The following is an 18,673-nucleotide window of genomic DNA, read 5'->3' on the forward strand; positions in this document are numbered from 1 at the left end:
TCTCCCTGCTTCCCCTTTTAGGGCCCAGGCTAAAGGAGCAGCTCTCTGGGACATGCGTTTCTTGTGGCAGAGGGGAAAGGAGGAGAGAGCTTGCAAGAACATGCGTGGCTTTAAAAAGCTTCTGCCTTGATACAATGCACGTACACGCCATTGGCCAAAACTAGACACAGGGCCAGGCCTGACAGTGGGGCCGGGGAGTCTGCTGAATCTCAGAGAGGCACAGTCGGGCCAGTGGCCATGGGTGGGGATGTGTAATCCTCTTGCAGGGAAGGAGGAGGGAATAACTGGACTTTTACTTGCCTTAAAACGTTTAATCCATGCAACAGCACCGTGAGGTATGCACCATGATCTCCATCTTCAGGTGAGGAAACGAAGAGGTTTCCAAAGAAGGGAAGCGCATTAGCCGTGGAGCTGGGGCTGGTGCTTGGGCAGTCTTGCCTCCGCAAGCCAGGCTCTCTCTTCATCATGGCTGTGCTCACTGCCTTTCTCACCTTAACATCTGGACTTGTTTTTTTCCAGAAAAATCCTCTGATCTCTTGCTCAAGAAGGACATGTCTGGTTTCTGGCCTTCAGAGAGCAGGAGCGTCACTATTCCTATTCCTTAATATGCGCACTTGCCCTTATTCCACCTGCTTTCAGCACCATGCCTGCTCTTGCCGGTGCTGTAGTGTCGTGCCCACATCCCATAACTGGTCCAGACCTCCAGCCCTGAGTGTGGGAGAAGGTGCTGGTAGCCCCCTGTCTGGGTGAGGGGAGGGCTTTGGGGAGTCCAGTCACTCCTTGTATCCTGTCAGTCACCCTGCTTTCATGTCTCTGCTTTAGCCTCCCTTCTGTGGGCCTTGGTACTTCCAAGGCCTGGGCCACACTGGGATTCTGTACGTCAGACCGCCTTGCTTCCTCCTTGGTTATCTCCGACTTCATCTGCTTTAAGACAGTTACCTCTCTTTCCCAACTTCCAGAATTGTTGAAATCTCAAACTCAAGATCTCATTCCCATTTATTTTGCCCTAGTGCACTTATGTCTTAAATTTCTTTACTGTCATTTTAGTGGGCTTTTGGAAGAACACATAGATAAGTTGATGTGATTAATCCCTCCATTTTAACCAAGCTCCCAGGCTCTACAGCTGCAATTTTAATAGCTGCATGGTATTTGATTGTATTGACATACCATAATTAATAAAACCAATTCTTTATTGGAGAAATTATTTTGGTTTTATAAAAAGCAGTCTTTGAGGCTTTGTGAACATCCTTGACTTCCTTAGAATAAAATTTAGGAGTAAATCCCAAATTTTAAAACATTTAATATTAACTATTAAGTAATTATTAATATTTATTGCCATATTGCTCACCAGAAAACAATTTACTTTCTGAATAGGTATTATTCAGGTAATCATTATTAGCATAGCAATTTTAAAAAATTCTCTTTATTCATACTTCTTTTACAAGAGAGCTTTAGAAATATTTTTCAGCTTCCTGTATAAAATCCTATTATAATTTTGTTAGTTTCATTAAGACTGTAGAATAATTTGGGATGGTGTAGGAACTTTACAGTATATTGTTTTCCTGACCAAGAAGTTGGTATCTCTCTGTTCAGATATGTACTTTCAGTTACATGTTTTCTTAGTAGTTACATTAAATTATTGCTATATTTGCTGTCAGATTTATGGCTATTGTGAATGAGATGTTATTTATACTTTTATTTTTCAGTTTGTTTCCACTGATCATTGGAATACTTACTGGATTTTGCTTATTTATCTAATATTTTGCCACTTTTTAAAAAGATTTTATTTATTTATCTGAGAGAGAGCATGAGCAGGGTGAGGGGCAGAGAGAGGGAGAAGCAGACTCCATGCCAACCAAGGAGCCTGATGCAGGGCTCAAACCCAACACCCTGGGACCCTGGGTTAAGGCAGACACTTGACCAACTGGGCCACCCAGGCACCCCTGTATTTTTGCCGTTTCATGAATTCTTGCTATTAATAAGTTTTCATGGAGTCTTCTGAATTTTCTAGAAATGCATTCAAATTAGTTTACTAATCAATCCACAACTCATTATTGAGCATGCCCATTCTATGGAAGCAGGTTCTAGGCACTTGGGATACAACACTAAATGTAACGAAGTCTTTGTCTTCATAGAACTTACATTCTAGTAGAAATATTCAGGTAATGTATAAAGGAACATACAAAGAAAATAATGCCCAGTTAAGATAACTGTTATAAAGAACAATGAAGCAGGATAGGGCATAGCTAGTGACAAAGGGTGATTTTTCAGATAAGAGACCCATAGAAGGAGGTGGCTTTTTTTTTTTTTTTAAAGATTTTATTTATTTATTTATTTATTTGACAGAGAGATTACATGTAGGCAGAGAGGCAGGCAGAGAGAGAGAGGAGGAAGCAGGCTCCCTGCTGAGCAGAGAGCCCGATGTGGGACTCGATCCCAGAACTCTGGGATCATGACCTGAGCTGAAGGCAGCGGCTTAACCCACTGAGCCACCCAGGCACCCCAGGAGGTGGCTTTTGATGAGACCTGAATGAAGTGGCGGAACCAGCTGTGTGCCTATCTGCCAGTTTCCCAGACATAGGGAACAGCAATGCGCCAGAAGCTTGTTGTGTGAGGGGCAGCAGTGAGGGTAGTGGGTGGAACTGAGTGGACCAGGGAGAGAGTGGTAAGGGAGCTAGGGACTGAATCAGAACACAGCATGGATGCCTCTGGCTGCAGGGGCAGGAGGACAGTGTGGCTGGATGTGTGAGTCCACATTTTAGGAGAGAGTTCTGGGCTGGAGATCTACCTTCGTCCGTGCCTGTGTGCCGCTTAGAGCTGTGCCTGCGTGAAATAGAGCCACAACAGAGAAGAGACCTCCAGACAGGATCCAGGGCCTCTGGACATTTACACACCACAAGGGGATGTTGCACGGGATTTAGGACTAGCTAGTGAGGAGCCATGCAAACCAGGAGACCAGTAAAATTGTCCACGTTAGAGAGAGAAAGATCACCTGCCCTGTGCCGCTAGAGGCCCAGCAGGTGAGGCCCAAGGACTGACCACTGAGCTTACCTGGTTGGTGTTAGTGGAGTAATGGAGAGAAACATGCTACTGGAGTGAGTTAAATATAGAATAGAAGGTAGGATCGTTGACACGACGAGTACAAAGAACTCTCTTGAGAAGTTTTGCTGTAAGAGCAGCGGGAAAATGGAGTGGTAGTTAGGGTGGGCTGTGAGTTCTGGGAGACGGTTATATGTGAGTGGTGATATTTCTCTCTCAAATATGTATCCCTCACTTTTTTATATATATTTGGTTGTGTTGGTCAGAACTTCGTTCTTTTTTTCTCTTTTTTAGAGGAATATTTTATTAGCCTTTTAACGAAAAATGTGATTACTGATAATTGGGAAGAAATAGTTCGGGCGCCTGGGTGGTTCAGTCAGCTAAGCATCTACCTTTGGCTTAGGTCATGATCCCAGGGTTCTAGGATCGAGTCCCACATTGCATTGAACAGGGAGCCCTCTGCCTGCTCCTCTCTGCTTGTGCTTGCTCTAACAAGTAAATGAATAGAATCTTGAGAAAAAAAAGAAAGAAAGAAATAGATTTTCTTTCTCATATTGAGTATTCTCTTTTCCTAACATTTCCTGTATTAATATGAAATAGGTGGTGAGTCTTTACAAATGTATTTTCTGGACACCTCCAAGGCAGGCTTATGGTTTCCTTTATATTTGTCTTTAAGTTGTGTGATAAATTATTGATACTTTCCTAATGTGGAACAGTATTCCTGATAGATCTCACTTCGTTATGAAGAATTATTCTTTCAGTATATTAATTTTCTGTGATAATTTATTATTTTCACCTTATTTATGCTTAGCGGGAAAGAGTAAATGGTCTATTTCGGGGTTCTCTACCTTAACCATATTGTCCGAAAAAAGTAACCCATTTTGATATCAGATACTTTAAAGGAGAATGGTTCTGCTTTTTGGTTTCATTGGTCTAAGAAGTGCCTTAGAGGGACACCTGAGTGACTCAATTAAATGTCTGCCTTTGGCTCAGGTCATGATCTCAGGGTCCTGGGCTCGAGCCCCATGTCTGGCTCCCTGCCCATTGGGTAGTCTCCTCCCTCTTCCTCTCCCATTGCCTTCTCCCCTGCTCTTGTCTCTTTCTCTGTCTCAAATAAATAAATAAAATCTTTAAAAAGAATGATAGAAGTGCCTTAGCTACTGGCCTCCCAGCTCATTCTCTCTTCCCCACATGATGACTTGTCTGTGGCACCTCCTGAATCATTGTTTATTAGTAGGGCCTCAAGGCTTCTGTCTAGGGACAGGGTGAGGAGTGTGGGTGAGTCTCAAGCATTGTTCAGATAAGAAGCATATTATAAGGTAGAGGCACGGCTTGGTCCTTTTCTCATCTTTCTTGCTCCTACCTCCCTTCTTTTTGAGTCCAGCAGCATGACCTGCTCCTTCCTTAATGGTCTACCTTGTCTGAGGTTGTAATTTCATAAGCAGAGGCTACTTCTCTCTTTGTCTTTAAAAAAGAACAAAAACAAAAACAAAAACAAAACTCCTGAGACACACTCAAAGAAATAAGAACATTATTCCTTTTTTGTCTCAAATGCTTGAACTTAGATGACAAAAGTACCACAATATATCTGATTCATTTATCCAGAATAATACCTTCTAAACCAAAACTTCCAGTACTTTAACTCTACTTTATTTCACGGTAATGTAATCATACACAGTGTTCCTCGGAAAGAGATTAATATTACCTTCCTTTTCTTCATAGCTGGAGGCACCATGTGGGAGAGGTTACACGCTCTAGCAGTTAGTTGTAGGGGACAGCCGTGAATGTGAATGAAGTTGTCAGGTATAGGAAAACACAGCTGCCAGAAAATACCCATCTGAACTCAATATAAAAATGCAAATTCCTGATTTGGAGGTTACATTTTAAATTCCAGCTTGAAAAAAATAGCAAAGTGAAAAATAGAAATATTGAGTAATTAATGTTTCTTTCACAGCTAATTTCTCCAGATTTGGAAACTGAAACCCCTTTTCTTCTGTTCCACCATGTCAGTGTCCGATCTTACATTTTGGGTTATGTTTGGTATAGAATTCAGCCTTAAATCCTTTAGAGGGGCACCTGGGTGGCTCAGTCAGTTAAGCATCTGCCTTCAGCTCAGGTCATGACCCCAGGGTTCTGGGATCAAGCCCTGAGTTGGTCTCCTGGCTCAGAAGGTCTGCTTTTCCCTCTGCCCCTCCCCTGCTCATGCTTGCTCTCTCTCTTTCTCAAATAAATAAATAAAATCTTTAAAAAAATTTTTTTAAACCCTTTAACTGGAAGTAATATTTTGGGTTTTTTTTTTTTTTTTTTCATTTTCATCAATGAAAGTATCCACTCACAAAATTTCTGTAGGGGTGCCTGGATGGCTTGGTCGGTTAAGCATCTGACTTTGGCTCAGGACATGATTTCAGTGTCCTGGGATTAAGCCCATGCTCAGCAGGGATCTACTTGTCCCTCCCTTTCCCTGTCCCCCTGCCGCTCCCCCAAATTGTGCACATGTGCATTCTCTCTGTGTGTGTGTGTGTGTGTGTGTGTGTGTGTGTGTGTCAAATAAATAAGATCTTTAAAAAAATATGTTTCTTTAACCAAGGACGGAACCTTTTATGGTGGTTTTTAAATATATATTCAGTATAACTCCTCCTAAGATATATGTAGAATTCTAAAGTGAGCGTTTAACCATATAATGTGGGAATGTGATTTTAGGTATGATTTACATATCTGTAAATTAAGTTCAGCATAAGAAAGTGTGCCAGATCCCCTTGTCAAGTAGAGACTTAATCCACTGAGCCACCTAGGCGCCCCATATATACCACATCTTCTTTATCCTTTCATCTGTTGATGGACATCTAGGTTCTTTCCATAGTTTTGACTATTGTGGACATTACTGCTATAACATTTCGTGGGCATGTGCCCCTTCAGATCCCTACATTTGTATCTTTAGGGTAAATTTTTGATTTAAAAAAAAATTTTTTTTTGTTTTAGGCTAATTCTTTATTTTATTTATTTAAAAAAATGTTTAGTTTCTTTAATTTTTTAAATTAACATATAAATGTAGTATTTGCCCCAGGGCTACAGGTCTATGAATCGTCAGGCTTACACACTTCACAGCACTCACCATAGCACATACCCTTCCCAGAGTCCATAACTCAGCCACACTATCCCTACCCCCCACGCCCCAGCAACCCTCAGTTTATTTCATGAGATTAAGAGTCTTTTATGGTTTGTCTTCCTCCCAATCCCAATTTGTTTCATTTTTTCCTTCCCTAGCCCCCATGATTCCCCACCCTGTCTCTCAAGTTCCTCGTATCAGAGAGCTCATATGATAATTGTCTTTCTCTGATTGACTTCTTTTGCTCAGCACAATACCCTCTTAGTTTCATCCATGTCACTGCAAATAGCAAGATTTTGTTTCTTTTGATGGCTGCATAGTATTCTGGGGTGTGTGTGTGTGTGTGTGTGTGTGTGTGTGTATGCATTTGTGCATATAGTTTCCTTTTCCTTTGCTAAGCTTGACAGATTTTTTTGTTTGTTTTTTATTTTTTGGCTCTAACTCCTGCCACTACTACCCCCAAAAAACTTCAGATTTTTTTTAAGTCTTTTTTTTTTCTTTTCTAATTGATTTATTTCTGATTTTCTCCTTATTTCTTCCAGTCTTTCCAGGACACTTCCGTTATTTTTCTAAATCCTTATATTGAATGCCAATTTATTTTTTCATTTTTTTCTGTAGTAAAAAAATTAACTACAGTTTCATTTCTTAATAGTTTTGGTTTTATTCAGTAAGCTTTGATAGATTTTATTATTTTCTGTATTTTTAGAATAATCTGTAATATATTTTTCCCTTTTTGTTGTTTAGATTCATGTTTTTAATACCCAGGTAGTTAAGATGGTTTGATTTTTTTTTTTTAACAGCAGTTTTATGAAATTACTGTGAAAGTTATATTTGAAAATCCTTTAGCATGTTATTTATGTTTAGTATGTTATTTAGTAAGTCATTTATGTTCAATATATGTATATCCTATTAAATTTTATTTATTTATTTATTTATTTGTTTGTTTGTTTTTAAAGATTTTATTTATTTATTTGACAGACAGAGATGACAAGTAGGCAGAGAGGCAGGCAGAGAGAGAGAGGAGGAAGCAGGCTCCCTGCTGAGCAGAGAGCCAGATGTGGGGCTCAATCCCAGGACCCTGAGATCGTGACCTGAGCCGAAGGCAGAGGCTTTAACCCACTGAGCCACCCAGGTGCCCCTATTCTATTAAATTTAAAATCACAAAAGAAATCTTATAGTACAGACTAGATCTTTGAAGAATTTATTTAAATTAAAACTTGGTGGTTACTGTCAGCATTAATGGTAACACATTGTTATTTTTTTCACTTTTTTAAATGAAAATTCCAAAAGCCAAGACTTTTTAGTTTTTTGTTTTGTTGGGTTTTTTTTTTTGGGTTTTTTTGCATAGCATCACTTAACTGCTTCTTGATAAAGCTTTGTGATGTTGACTGTGAGAAATTTGAGGGGCGTATTCTACATTCTTATCCTCATGGTATTTACATGGGATCATACAATTTTAAAATCTTTTTATTTTATTTATTTATTTGAGAGAGAGACAGTGAGAAAAAGCATGAGTGAGGAGAAGGTCAGAGGGAGAAGCAGACTCCCCATGGAGCTGGGCGCCTGATGCGGGATTCGATCCCGGGACTCCGGGATCATGACCTGAGCCGAAGGCAGTCGTCCAACCAGCTGAGACACCCAGGCGTCCCGGGATCATAAAATTTTAGAGAAGATTTTTATTTTTACTTACCTCCAAAACAGACCATTTAGGGAGGTCTTAGGGAACTTTGCCAGGGCAAACCTGCTTTTCCTCTTTTCTTTTTCACTCAGCTGATGTTCCTCATGCCCTCACCTGAAGATCAGTACGATATTACTCCTCATTTCACACCTAATGTTAGAGAGGCCTGGTTTTCATCAGTTGGTCATTTTCTCTAACACATTGAGCTTTGAGAATATCCATAAAAAGACTGTGAAATAAGAAGTGAATATTGGGGGTGCCTGGGTTGCTCAGTGGGTTAAAGCCTCTGCCTTCAGCTCAGGTCACGATCTCAGGGTCCTGGGATCAAGCCCCACATCGGGCTCTCTGCTCAGCGGGGAGCCTGCTTCCCCCTCTCTCTCTGCCGGCCTCTCTGCCTGTGATCTCTGTCTGTCAAATAAGTAAATAAAATCTTTAAAAAAAAAAAAAAAAGAAGTGATTATTGATGGTTTCCCTTCTTGGGCTACCTATTTATTCAATATCCTGTGTACCTATGGAGATGTAAGTGCTAAATGTATAAATGAAGAAATTCAGGTCTTTATAAAGGAGCAGTTTTATTCCACTTTATTGAATTCTAATTGACAAATAAAATTGTAAAGTATTTATAGTTACAGGTAGGATTAGATACACGTATACATTGTGATAGGGTTTCCACCATGGAGTTAATTAACACATCTGTCACCCTGTATTTTTACCTATTTGGGTCAGAGGTGAAAACACTTAAGCTTGCTTTCTTAGCAAATCTCAATTGCACAGTACAATATTATCAACTATAATCACCATGTTATATAATAGATCCTCAGATCTTATTCACGTTCAACGGAAATTTTTTACCGTTTTATCAACCTCTCCCTATTTCCCTCACCACGTAGCTCCAGCCACTTTTCTACCTTCTGTTTCTATGAGTTTGACATTTTTTCTTTTTTTAGATTCCACATATAAGTGACACTATGCCATATTTGTCTTTCTCTGTCTAGCTTATTTCACCTTGCATAATGCCTTCGAGATTCATGCATGTTGTGTCAAATGACAGGATTTCTTTCTTTTTTAAGACTGAATAATATTGCATTGTGTCTATATGCATATGCCACATCTTCATCCATTCATCCATCAACAGACACTTAGGATATTTTCATATGTTGGGTATTGTGAATAATGCTATAATGAACATGAGCATACACATACCTCTTTGAGATAGTGACTTCATTTCTTTTGAATATATACTCAGAAATGGGATTGCTGGATCATATGGCAATTCTATTTTTAATGTCCTGACGAATTTCCGTACTGTTTTCCATAGTGGCTCTATTATTTCACATTCCCAGCAGTGTACAAGGGTTCCCTTTCGTCTATATTTTTGCCAATATGTGTTCTCTTGTGTTTTTGATGAGAGCCACCCTAACAAGGGTGAGGTGACATCTCATTGTGGTTTTGATTTGCATTTGCCTTATGATGAGTGATGTTGAGCATCTTTGCATGTGTCTGTTAGCCACCTGTATATCTTCTTCAGAAAAATGTCTATTTAAGTCCTTTACCCACTTTTTAATTAGGTTGTTCGGTTTTTTTGCTTTTGAGTTTATGACTTCCTTGTATATTTTGCATATTAACCCCTTTTCAGATATGTGGTTTGCAAATATTTTTTCCCCTTTTCCAGGTTGCCTTTCCACTTTGGTGATGGTTTCCTTTGTTGTTCAGTAGCTTTTTAGTTTACTGTTATTTATCTTTGGTTTTATTGTTTTTGCTTTGGGTGTCAAATGCAAAAAAATTCACTACTAAGACTAATAATGTCAAGGAGCTTACCCCCTGTTTTGTTCTAGGAGTTTCATAGTTTTGGGTCTTAATTCAAGTCTTCAGTTTGAGTTAATTTGTGTATATGGTATAACATAATGATACAGTTTTATTCTTTTGCCTGTGGATATCCACTTTCGCCCACACCACTTACTAAGGAGATTGTCCTTATATGATCTCAGGGTCATGTTGTATATTCTTGGTTCCTTCATTGAAAGTTAATTGACCATTTAAGCATGGGCTTTTTTCTGGGCTCTCCGTTCTGTTGATCTGTGTGTCTGCTTCTGTGCCAGTACCATTCTGTTCTGATTACTATAGCTTTGTAATACGTTTTGAAATCGGGAAGCATGATGCTCCAACTTTGTTCTTTCTAATGATTGCTTTGGCTGTTTGGGTCTTTTGTGGTTCAGTATAGATTTTAGGATTGTCTTTTCTGTTTCTGTGAGAAATGCTATTGGAATTTTGATAGGATTGCATTGAATCTCTAGATCACTTTGGGTAGTATGGGTGTTTTAACAAAATTAATTTTTCCATTCCATGAACATGAAATATCTTTCAACTTACTCATGTCTTCTTCAATTTCTTTCATCAATATCTTTATAGTTTTTAGTGTATAAATCATTCACCTCCTTGGTTAAATTTATTCCTAAGTCTTTTATTCTTTTTTTGCTGTTGTGAATAGGATTGTCTTCTTAATTTCTCTTTCCAATAATTTATTGTTAGGGTACAAAAAATAATTTTTGATTAGCATAAACTTACTCTAACCATTTTGCTAATTTTCGGTTTTATAGTTCATGTGCTCCTTTATTCCTTCTTCCTTTGTGATTTGTTGATTTTTTTGCATAGTAATGTGCTTTGATATCTTTCTTTTTATCTTTTGTTGTATCTATTATTGGTTTTTGCTTTATGGTTACCATGAAGCTTATATAAAACATCTTATAATAGCCTATTTGAAACCGATACAGCTTAACTTTGAACACATACCAAAGCTCTACATTTTTACACTCCTCTTTTTCACATTTTGTTTTTGATGTCACAATTTATGTCTTTTGTTTTGTGTATCCATTAATTATTTATTGTAGTTATCGTCATTTTTAATGTTTTTTTTCTTTTAGCCTTTATGCTAGAGTGCTCACCCCCACTATTACAATATTAGAGTATTCTGAATTTAACTACAGTTGACCTGTGAACAACACAGGTTGAATTGCACAGATCTGCTCATAAATGGATTTTTTCTTTAATAAATACAGTAAAGTACTTTAAATGGATTTTCTTTTCTTCATGGTTTTCTTGACATTTTATTCTCTAGCTTACTTTATTGAAAGAATACCGTATATATTACATATAACATATAAAATATGTGTTTATTGACTGTATTATTGATAAGGCTTCTGGCCAACAGTAGGCTATTAATAGTTAAGTTTTGGGGTAGTCAGACATTATACATGGATTTTCAACTATGCAGGGAATAAGTGTCCTTGACCTTTGAATTATTCAAGGGTCAACTGTATATATTTACCTTTACCAGTGACTTTTACAGTTTCATATGTTTTCAAGTTACTAATTAGCATCCTTGAAGAACTCCATTGAACATTGCTCAGTCTGGTAAACTCCATCAGCTTTCATTGGTGTTAAAACACATCTCTCCATCAGTTCTGCAGGATAGCTTTGAGTCGAGTATTCTTGGCTGACAGGTTTTTTCTTTCAGCAGTTAGGATAGCTCACATCTAGTTTGTAAGATTTCTGTTGGAATATCTGCTTATCATCTTACGAGAGGGTCACTTGTATGTAACAAGTTGCATTTCTCTTGCTGTCTTTGAGATTTTGTCTTTAACTTTTGATGCTTTTTTTTTTTTTTTAAGAGGGGAGCAGGTGGGTGGGCATAGGGAAAGGGAGAGAATTTTTTTTTAAAGATTTTATTTATTTATTTGACAGACAAGAGATCACACGTAGGCAGAGAGGCAGGCAGAGAGAGAGAAAAGGAAGCAGGCTCCCCGCTGAGCAGAGAGCCCGATGCGGGGCTTGATCCCAGGACCCTGGGATCATGACCTGAGCCGAAGGCAGAGGCTTTAACCCACTGAGCCACCCAGGTGCCCCGAGAGAGAGCATCTTAAGTAGGCTCCATGCCCAGCCGTGAGGCTGATGCCGGGCTCAGTCTCATGATCCTGAGATCATGACCTGAGCTGAAATCGAGAGGGATGCTTAACCAACTGATCCACCCATGTGACCCATTAACACTATAATTACAATGTTTCTCAGTGTAGGTCCCTTTATACATCTTACTTGGTAATTTTGGGGCTTACTGGATCTGGATATCTGTTTGTTTCCCCAGGTTAGGTAATTTTTAACCATTATTTCTTTTAATATGCATTCTGCCCCTTTTATTCTCTTCTCTTTCTGGGACTTATATAGTATGTGCATTAGTATACTTACTACTGTCCCATAAGTTCCTTAAGCCATCTTAATTCTTTTTCATTCTTTTTTCTTTTTACTCCTATCTTTAGGTGAATTCCTCTGTCCTGTCCTGAGTTTATGAATCCTTTCTTTTCCTTCATGAAATGTGCTGTTTAACCTCTCTACTGAATTTTTCAGTTCAGTTATTATATTCTTCAGTTCTGTGATTTGGGTTTTTTTTTTTTTTAATATTTTCTATATCTCTGTTGAGATTCTCTTTATTCACACATTACTCTGCTGACTCCAGCAAGCAGCCTTATTGTTATAAACTGTACTGGGAAAATCACTTACCTTTGTCTCATTAAGATCAGTTTTTGAGAAGTTATTTTGTTTGGAATATATATGTTGACTCTCCATGTTGGTTTCTGTGCATTACATATAACTACCACATCTTCCAGTCTTGACACACTGGTCTTCCATAAGAAATTAACTTTATCAATCACCCCAGCCCCAAGCTTCTGGTTGCCTCTCAAATCTGTATGCCTAAGCTGCCATCTTTGTTCTTAGTGGCTCTCAGTAGCTGAGAGTGTGCCAAGACCATCAGTGTCCCAAAGAGGAGGATTGAAGAAACAGCTGATTGGAAGCCAGACTCTCAGGCAGCAGCTGGGAAAGTATGCAGTCAAATCTCCTCCAGGGATAAACTGGGAGATGGGCATTTTTGCCTGGCTCCCTCTCTGCTGAGCCCAGGTATATAGGTATATAGCCACTGGGCAGGGGGTGCTTCTTAACCATTTAAAAACTGCCTCATTGTGATAGTCCTGTGGAACTCATGAATGCCAGTACTTTTAACTATCAGAGCTAGGTGATTTGGAGCCCCAGTCCCTCAGGTGGCAGCCATAAAAGCTGGGGCACTTGTGTGGATAAGCTAGTAAAGGAGTAGTTTTATATGAAATTCTTCAGAGACAAGATATTTAACTAGATGGACCAAGAGCTTAAAATGTAGTTTTGTAAAACATCTTTTTCCTCAGAAAATTGAGTGTTCTTCCATGGTGAAGATAAAAATCTGTGGCATAGTTTTCACATAGTGAGATTGCTTATATTTGTCATAAAAATGCCATAAGATGTATGTAAACATTTCTTTTAGAAGTGTTGGAATAGTATAAAGTATTAATATATTTCCTATTCAGATGCCTGTTTATGGTTAAGCTGCATATGCCCAGTATTAATCATAAGCCACATTGTTCGTGTGTTGTATTTTCTACCGCGTGGTAAGATCTCTTCATTTTAAATTTTGTTTTTATGAGTAAAGAATATGTTAAATACTTAAAATGTGTTAAATATATATATTTTATATATATGGTAAGTACAACATAAAATAATGTTACAATAGGGCTTCTTGTATTTTATCATTACATGGGTAAAGATGGCCAAACTTTTAATACTTGATTTTGAGAAACAGCCATTGTTCTAAAAGTAAAAAACTGAAAATTATTTTTATTTTCTAGGTTGTCCTTTGTGGAGGGTCTTCTCGAATGCCAAGGCTACAACAACTGATTAAAGATCTCTTCCCAACGGTTGAGCTTCTGAATTCTATCCCTCCTGATGAGGTCATCCCTATTGGTGCAGCTATTGAAGCAGGGATTCTTATTGGGAAAGAAAACCTTTTAGTGGAAGACTCACTTAAGATAGAGTGTTCAGCCAAAGATATTTTAGTTAAGGTAGGTTTAGCTTTTCTTTACTTTTCCATAAAAGTAGCATAAACTTATTGTCATAAGTTTTTTTTTTTAAGTTTGTTTTTTTTTTTTATTTGACAGAGAGAGATCACAAGTAGGCAGAGAGGCAGGCAGAGAGAGAGAGGAGGAAGCAGGCTCCCTGTTGAGCAGAGAGCCCGATGTGGGACTCGATCCCAGGACCCTGAGATCATGACCTGAGCCGAAGGCAGCGGCTTAACCCACTGAGCCACCCAGGCGCCCTTGTCATAAGTTTTTATACATACCATGGTTTTACAATGAAAATTTGTATATTGGTAAAAATTTTAAATTGAGATTTATAATTTTGCGTTTAATGAGTCTCTTGTTTTCTTTCAGTTAATATTTATCTAACATTAATTTCTTATAATTTTAATCATAAGGGCACCTGGGTGGCTCAGTCGTTAGGCACATGCTTAGGTCATGATCGCAGGATCAGGCTCCCTGCTCAGTGGGAAGCCTCATTTTCCCTCTCCCACTCCCCTTGATTGTGTTCCCTCTCTCACTGTGTCTCTCTCTCTGTCAAAGAAATGAATAAAATCTTTTAAAAAAAAATTTTTTTAATCATAAGCTTCAAATACAGATAGAGAGATACGTATCAATTTATTTTTAAATGAAGTAAGTTGGGATCAAGGATCACATCTGCTTCCTTTGCCTATCTGTAGTTTCTAGATGATCAACAAGGATTAAGTATTATATTTATAATAGGAGTGACTTTATAATTGTAATGATAAATATCAGAGGATATGCATATATTTTTCTGCTTATTAGGGAGTCGATGAATCAGGAGCCAACAGTTTCACAGTATTATTCCCATCAGGGACTCCTTTGCCAGCTCGAAGACAACACACATTACAGGCCCCTGGAAGATTATCTTCAGTATGCCTTGAACTCTATGAGTCTGAGGGAAAAAACTCTGCAAAAGAGGAAGACAAGTTCGCACAGGTGAATACATAATTTGGGCAATTTATTAGTCATGTGAGACTGTTTAGCTTTTCTTTCTTCATTAGACTCAGTTTAATATCAATATAAAATGTTTATAAGATACCTATTTAACACATTTGTATGAATGGATTACTTCTACTTATAAAAGAAGGAATAAGCAATTTTAATTTGAAAGAGTTACAGGAAAGCAAAAACAAAAGACAATGTGGGTTTTGTTTTTGTTTTTGTTTTTGTTTTTTTTCTGTTTGTCTTGTGCTCTTGACTCTCCTTGGTAAAATGTAAGTGGCAGGGGAAATGACAGTTTTTGGTTTGCTAATGCCAGGAGCTAAACCAGGCAACTTACAAAAGCATCAGAGTGCCATGAGGTAGACATTATTATGACCATTTCATAGATGATTAAAAAACAGGCTCATGGCAGTAAGTACCTTATTTTCCTTGTTGAGGTAAGATTTATCCTCAGTTGGTTTTACTTCTGGGCTCTTGCTCTTGCCATTACACCATGTTGTCTCTCAAAAAGGATACCTTTACTTTTTCAAAATACCACATTTCTATTTTATATTGTAGAGTCCTCTGCATCCTCTAAAAGAAATGAAGTGGAGCCACTTGATTTGCTTAGAAACATGCCCAAGAAATATAATTACATTAAAACACATATACAGTATGATGTCATTTGTGTTTATATAAAAAGTTTGAGAGCTTGGGTGTGTGTGAGGGAGCGGTGTTTTGGTAGGTGTGGGTATGTAAATATCCATGCATGGATACAGAAAATATCTGTAGGTATTAGAAATATATTGGGGTGCCTGGGTGGCTCAGTGGGTTAAGCCTCTACCTTTGGCTCAGGTCATGATCTGAGGGTCCTGGGATCAAGCCCCGCATCGGGCTCTGTGCTCGGCAGGGAGCCTGCTTCCTGCCCTCCCCCCCACCTCTCTGCCTGCCTCTCTGCCTCCTTGTGATCGCTCTCCCTGTGTCAAATAAATAAATAAAATCTTTAAAAATATATATATATATTTAGAATACTTAACAGTGGGTAGATTTGAGGGTACCAAAAGGATGTTTGTTTTTTACTTTTTAACACTTTGTACTGAAGTTTTAACAAATAGCATAGGACATGAGCATGAAATACTTTTACAGTGAAAATAAAACAAATGTAGGTAAGCAAAGGGAATCCATAGTATCTTTAGCTTTGTATCTGTTTTCTTATTCAACAAAAGGATAATGAAAACACACATACAAAACCTATCTGGACACTACCTCAAACATCTTAGAATCTAGGGGAATAGGGCCCCTTCAACTAGTAAAGTTTTTACAAGCTCCTCCAGATGTTTCTGTCGTGGATTACTATATAAGCACCTTTCTGTGTACTGTATTTCTAAACTCACTTGGCTGTCTTAGTATTCCCTTAGCTTCTCTCTCTTGCACATTTATTACCTTTTCTCCTCATACACTGCTCCAAGACTCTGCTGCAGCTACTGTCCCTATATCCTAAGTTACAGATGCCAAAAGGAGAAGAGTTAGTCAACTAATACTGAATTTGGGAGCTACTCTTGTAAAGATCCCACCTATTCTAATCTCTATGTTTTACAAATGAGTAAACCAAGGTACTTAGTGCTTCCCTAGGGTCATAAAACTTGATACTGGAAAAATCTGAAAAGTCACTTCCAAACTTGGTTTATTGGTATACTTTTCTTTAGGAAACTAAATAATTTTTTGGTAAATTCATTAATATTTCTTATGTACAAATATAATCTTAGTTGTTCAAAAGAATTTGTCATGTGTTTCCTTAAATTGGTTTTCCAAGTATATGTTACTGGTAATGGCTTAATTACCAAAAAGAAAAGCAATCTTTATTTTCTGAGACAGAGTATACTTCATAACCTAGGATATGATGTTTAAGAGGAACAAATCTATTACTTATATGCTCTCCTTCTAGAGGCAAAGTTTCATAGTTAAGAAAGCTTAATCCTATTCTCTGATTCTGGTCATTGAAAACTGCCCTATTTTAAAAAGTTTCAGTAAGTAAGATTTGGTCCATTGGAATAACTGGTGCATCAGTCTACTAATATATCAAAGTACTGAACCATCTTTATATTATTTTTGCATAAACAGGTTGTACTCCAGGATCTAGATAAAAAAGAAAATGGATTACGCGATATATTAGCTGTTCTTACAATGAAAAGGTATAAAATTAAACTATTCCTGATGTTCCAAAAATTCAACGTGAGACCTAACCTTTTTTGTTAGTTTATTGATTTCTTCACACATTGCTATTCTAGGAAAACCTGGTATTAAAGCTTGTAAAGGTTTTGTCAGTGAATTACATTTTTTGTTCTATAAAATTTGCTATATTTTACAAAGAAAGTGTATCTCAAACTATTTGCATTCTTCATTTTTTATGAACTCTAATTATTTTGGTGTGGTCAGTGTAAAAAACTGGTCCATGAAGTTTGAGATACAATTTTTATCAGTCTTAAATATAATCTTCTAAGGTTTATGTTGATATTATTTATTATTTATCCTGTGAAAGGATAAGTTTATTTTGGTAAACTACAGAGCTACAGAAAAGCTCTAGGATATATATTACTAATTAAATCCAGCTATTACCACTGTACTAACAACTGGCCATCCAGAAGACTGTGTCTTGCAAGTAAATCATTTCCAAATTAACTTTAGAGACAATTCATTCTATAACCATACTTAAAGATGGCATGATTCATGTTCAGAGTGCATAAAGTCTTAAACTTGAGATCTTCATCCTGGTTTTCAAGGAATACAACTTCTGTGTCAGTGGTCTAGAAAGAAATTTTTAAGACCAGCTATCTAATTACAGCATGTGACACGAAGTTAGACACTGAAATTGTGTTTCTTCTTTATCTTAATACTCTTCTTTCAAAAATAAAATTATCTCATTTATGCTAAGTCTTTGAATTATTTCTTAAGAACTTTTTGCTTTTATGAAATGAGCTGATGAAATGTTATACTTTGTTTGTTTAGGGATGGATCTTTACATGTGACATGCACAGATCAAGAGACTGGAAAATGTGAAGCAATCTCTATTGAAGTGACATCTTAGTGCTCTAGAGAAACCCGGAGTTTTTTTTAGAACTAGACTATCAATATTCTTTGGTTTTGTTTACAAGTGATGTTTATATTAAAATACTTTTTGAATGAATTGTATATGTTTCTATTAAAATACAATATATTAGTAAGTGCTGCAACCTTTTTTTGTTTTCCATTTAAGATGGGAAATACAAGGTCCTTTATTAGTGGGAAATATAAGGAACTTTTTCTATCATGAAGCTATTTAGAATTAAATTGAGTGAATCGAAGGAAATTTTACTGGAAATTTAACAATGTTTTTTAAATTTTGTTCTATAACTTTAAATTTGGAGAAGTCTCATTAATTCTTACTAGATTAATGAACTAGGAACAATTTACAAGTGTTTGATATTAAATAAAATTAGAGAGTCATGTGCAAAGTAAGAAACAATTTTTGCTTTAAAAGAAAAAAAATTCACAAACTCAACAACTGTGCATAGATATGTGTGTGACAAGCATAGAAAACAAAAGTCTAGAGGGCTGCCCACCAAACTTGTAACAGTGGCTTTTTTATGGACAGAAATATTTTAGGGTGGCACTTTACTTTTCCTTTTTACAATTTTGTTTAGTGTGACTTTTTCTCTCTAACAAATACATTTTATCTTTTGAAATGAAATGATCTTTTTTTATTTTGAAGAGAAGGCTAGCCACATTCTGTTTATCAGAGAACACTCATTAGTGCATTGAGATACTCTGTGGATTACTAATGAAACGCTTAGTCATTAAAACAAGACAACTAATCTGTATATATTGAAAAGAGAGTGAGCAGTGCACATGAGATTCTATTATCAAGAGAGAATTTTCCATTCATTTCACTCCTTGCTTCCCAGGAGACTTGAGAAGAGGAAGTATCTTTACCCA

General features: G+C 37.2%; 1 protein-coding gene across 2 annotated transcripts in view; it reads left to right on the forward strand.

Annotated features, from left to right (window-relative positions):
- HSPA14 (heat shock protein family A (Hsp70) member 14) overlaps nucleotides 1-18,192 on the forward strand; it is a 38,357-nt gene extending 20,165 nt beyond the window's left edge. The window contains exons 11-14 of one of the 2 annotated variants that reach the window (XM_032349481.1): nucleotides 13,529-13,741; nucleotides 14,543-14,716; nucleotides 16,823-16,893; nucleotides 17,708-18,192. In XM_032349481.1, the coding sequence (XP_032205372.1) occupies nucleotides 13,529-13,741; nucleotides 14,543-14,716; nucleotides 16,823-16,893; nucleotides 17,708-17,786 (537 nt within the window). In that variant the 3' untranslated portion in view covers nucleotides 17,787-18,192. Of the gene's footprint in view, nucleotides 1-13,528; nucleotides 13,742-14,542; nucleotides 14,717-16,822; nucleotides 16,894-17,707 lie in introns of those variants that run through there. The other variant, XM_032349483.1, reaches the window with a different exon arrangement.
- Nucleotides 18,193-18,673: the final 481 nt, after the last annotated feature.

Source organism: Mustela erminea, chromosome 6, assembly GCF_009829155.1.
Source record: "Mustela erminea isolate mMusErm1 chromosome 6, mMusErm1.Pri, whole genome shotgun sequence".
Taxonomy (NCBI): Eukaryota; Metazoa; Chordata; class Mammalia; order Carnivora; family Mustelidae; genus Mustela; species Mustela erminea.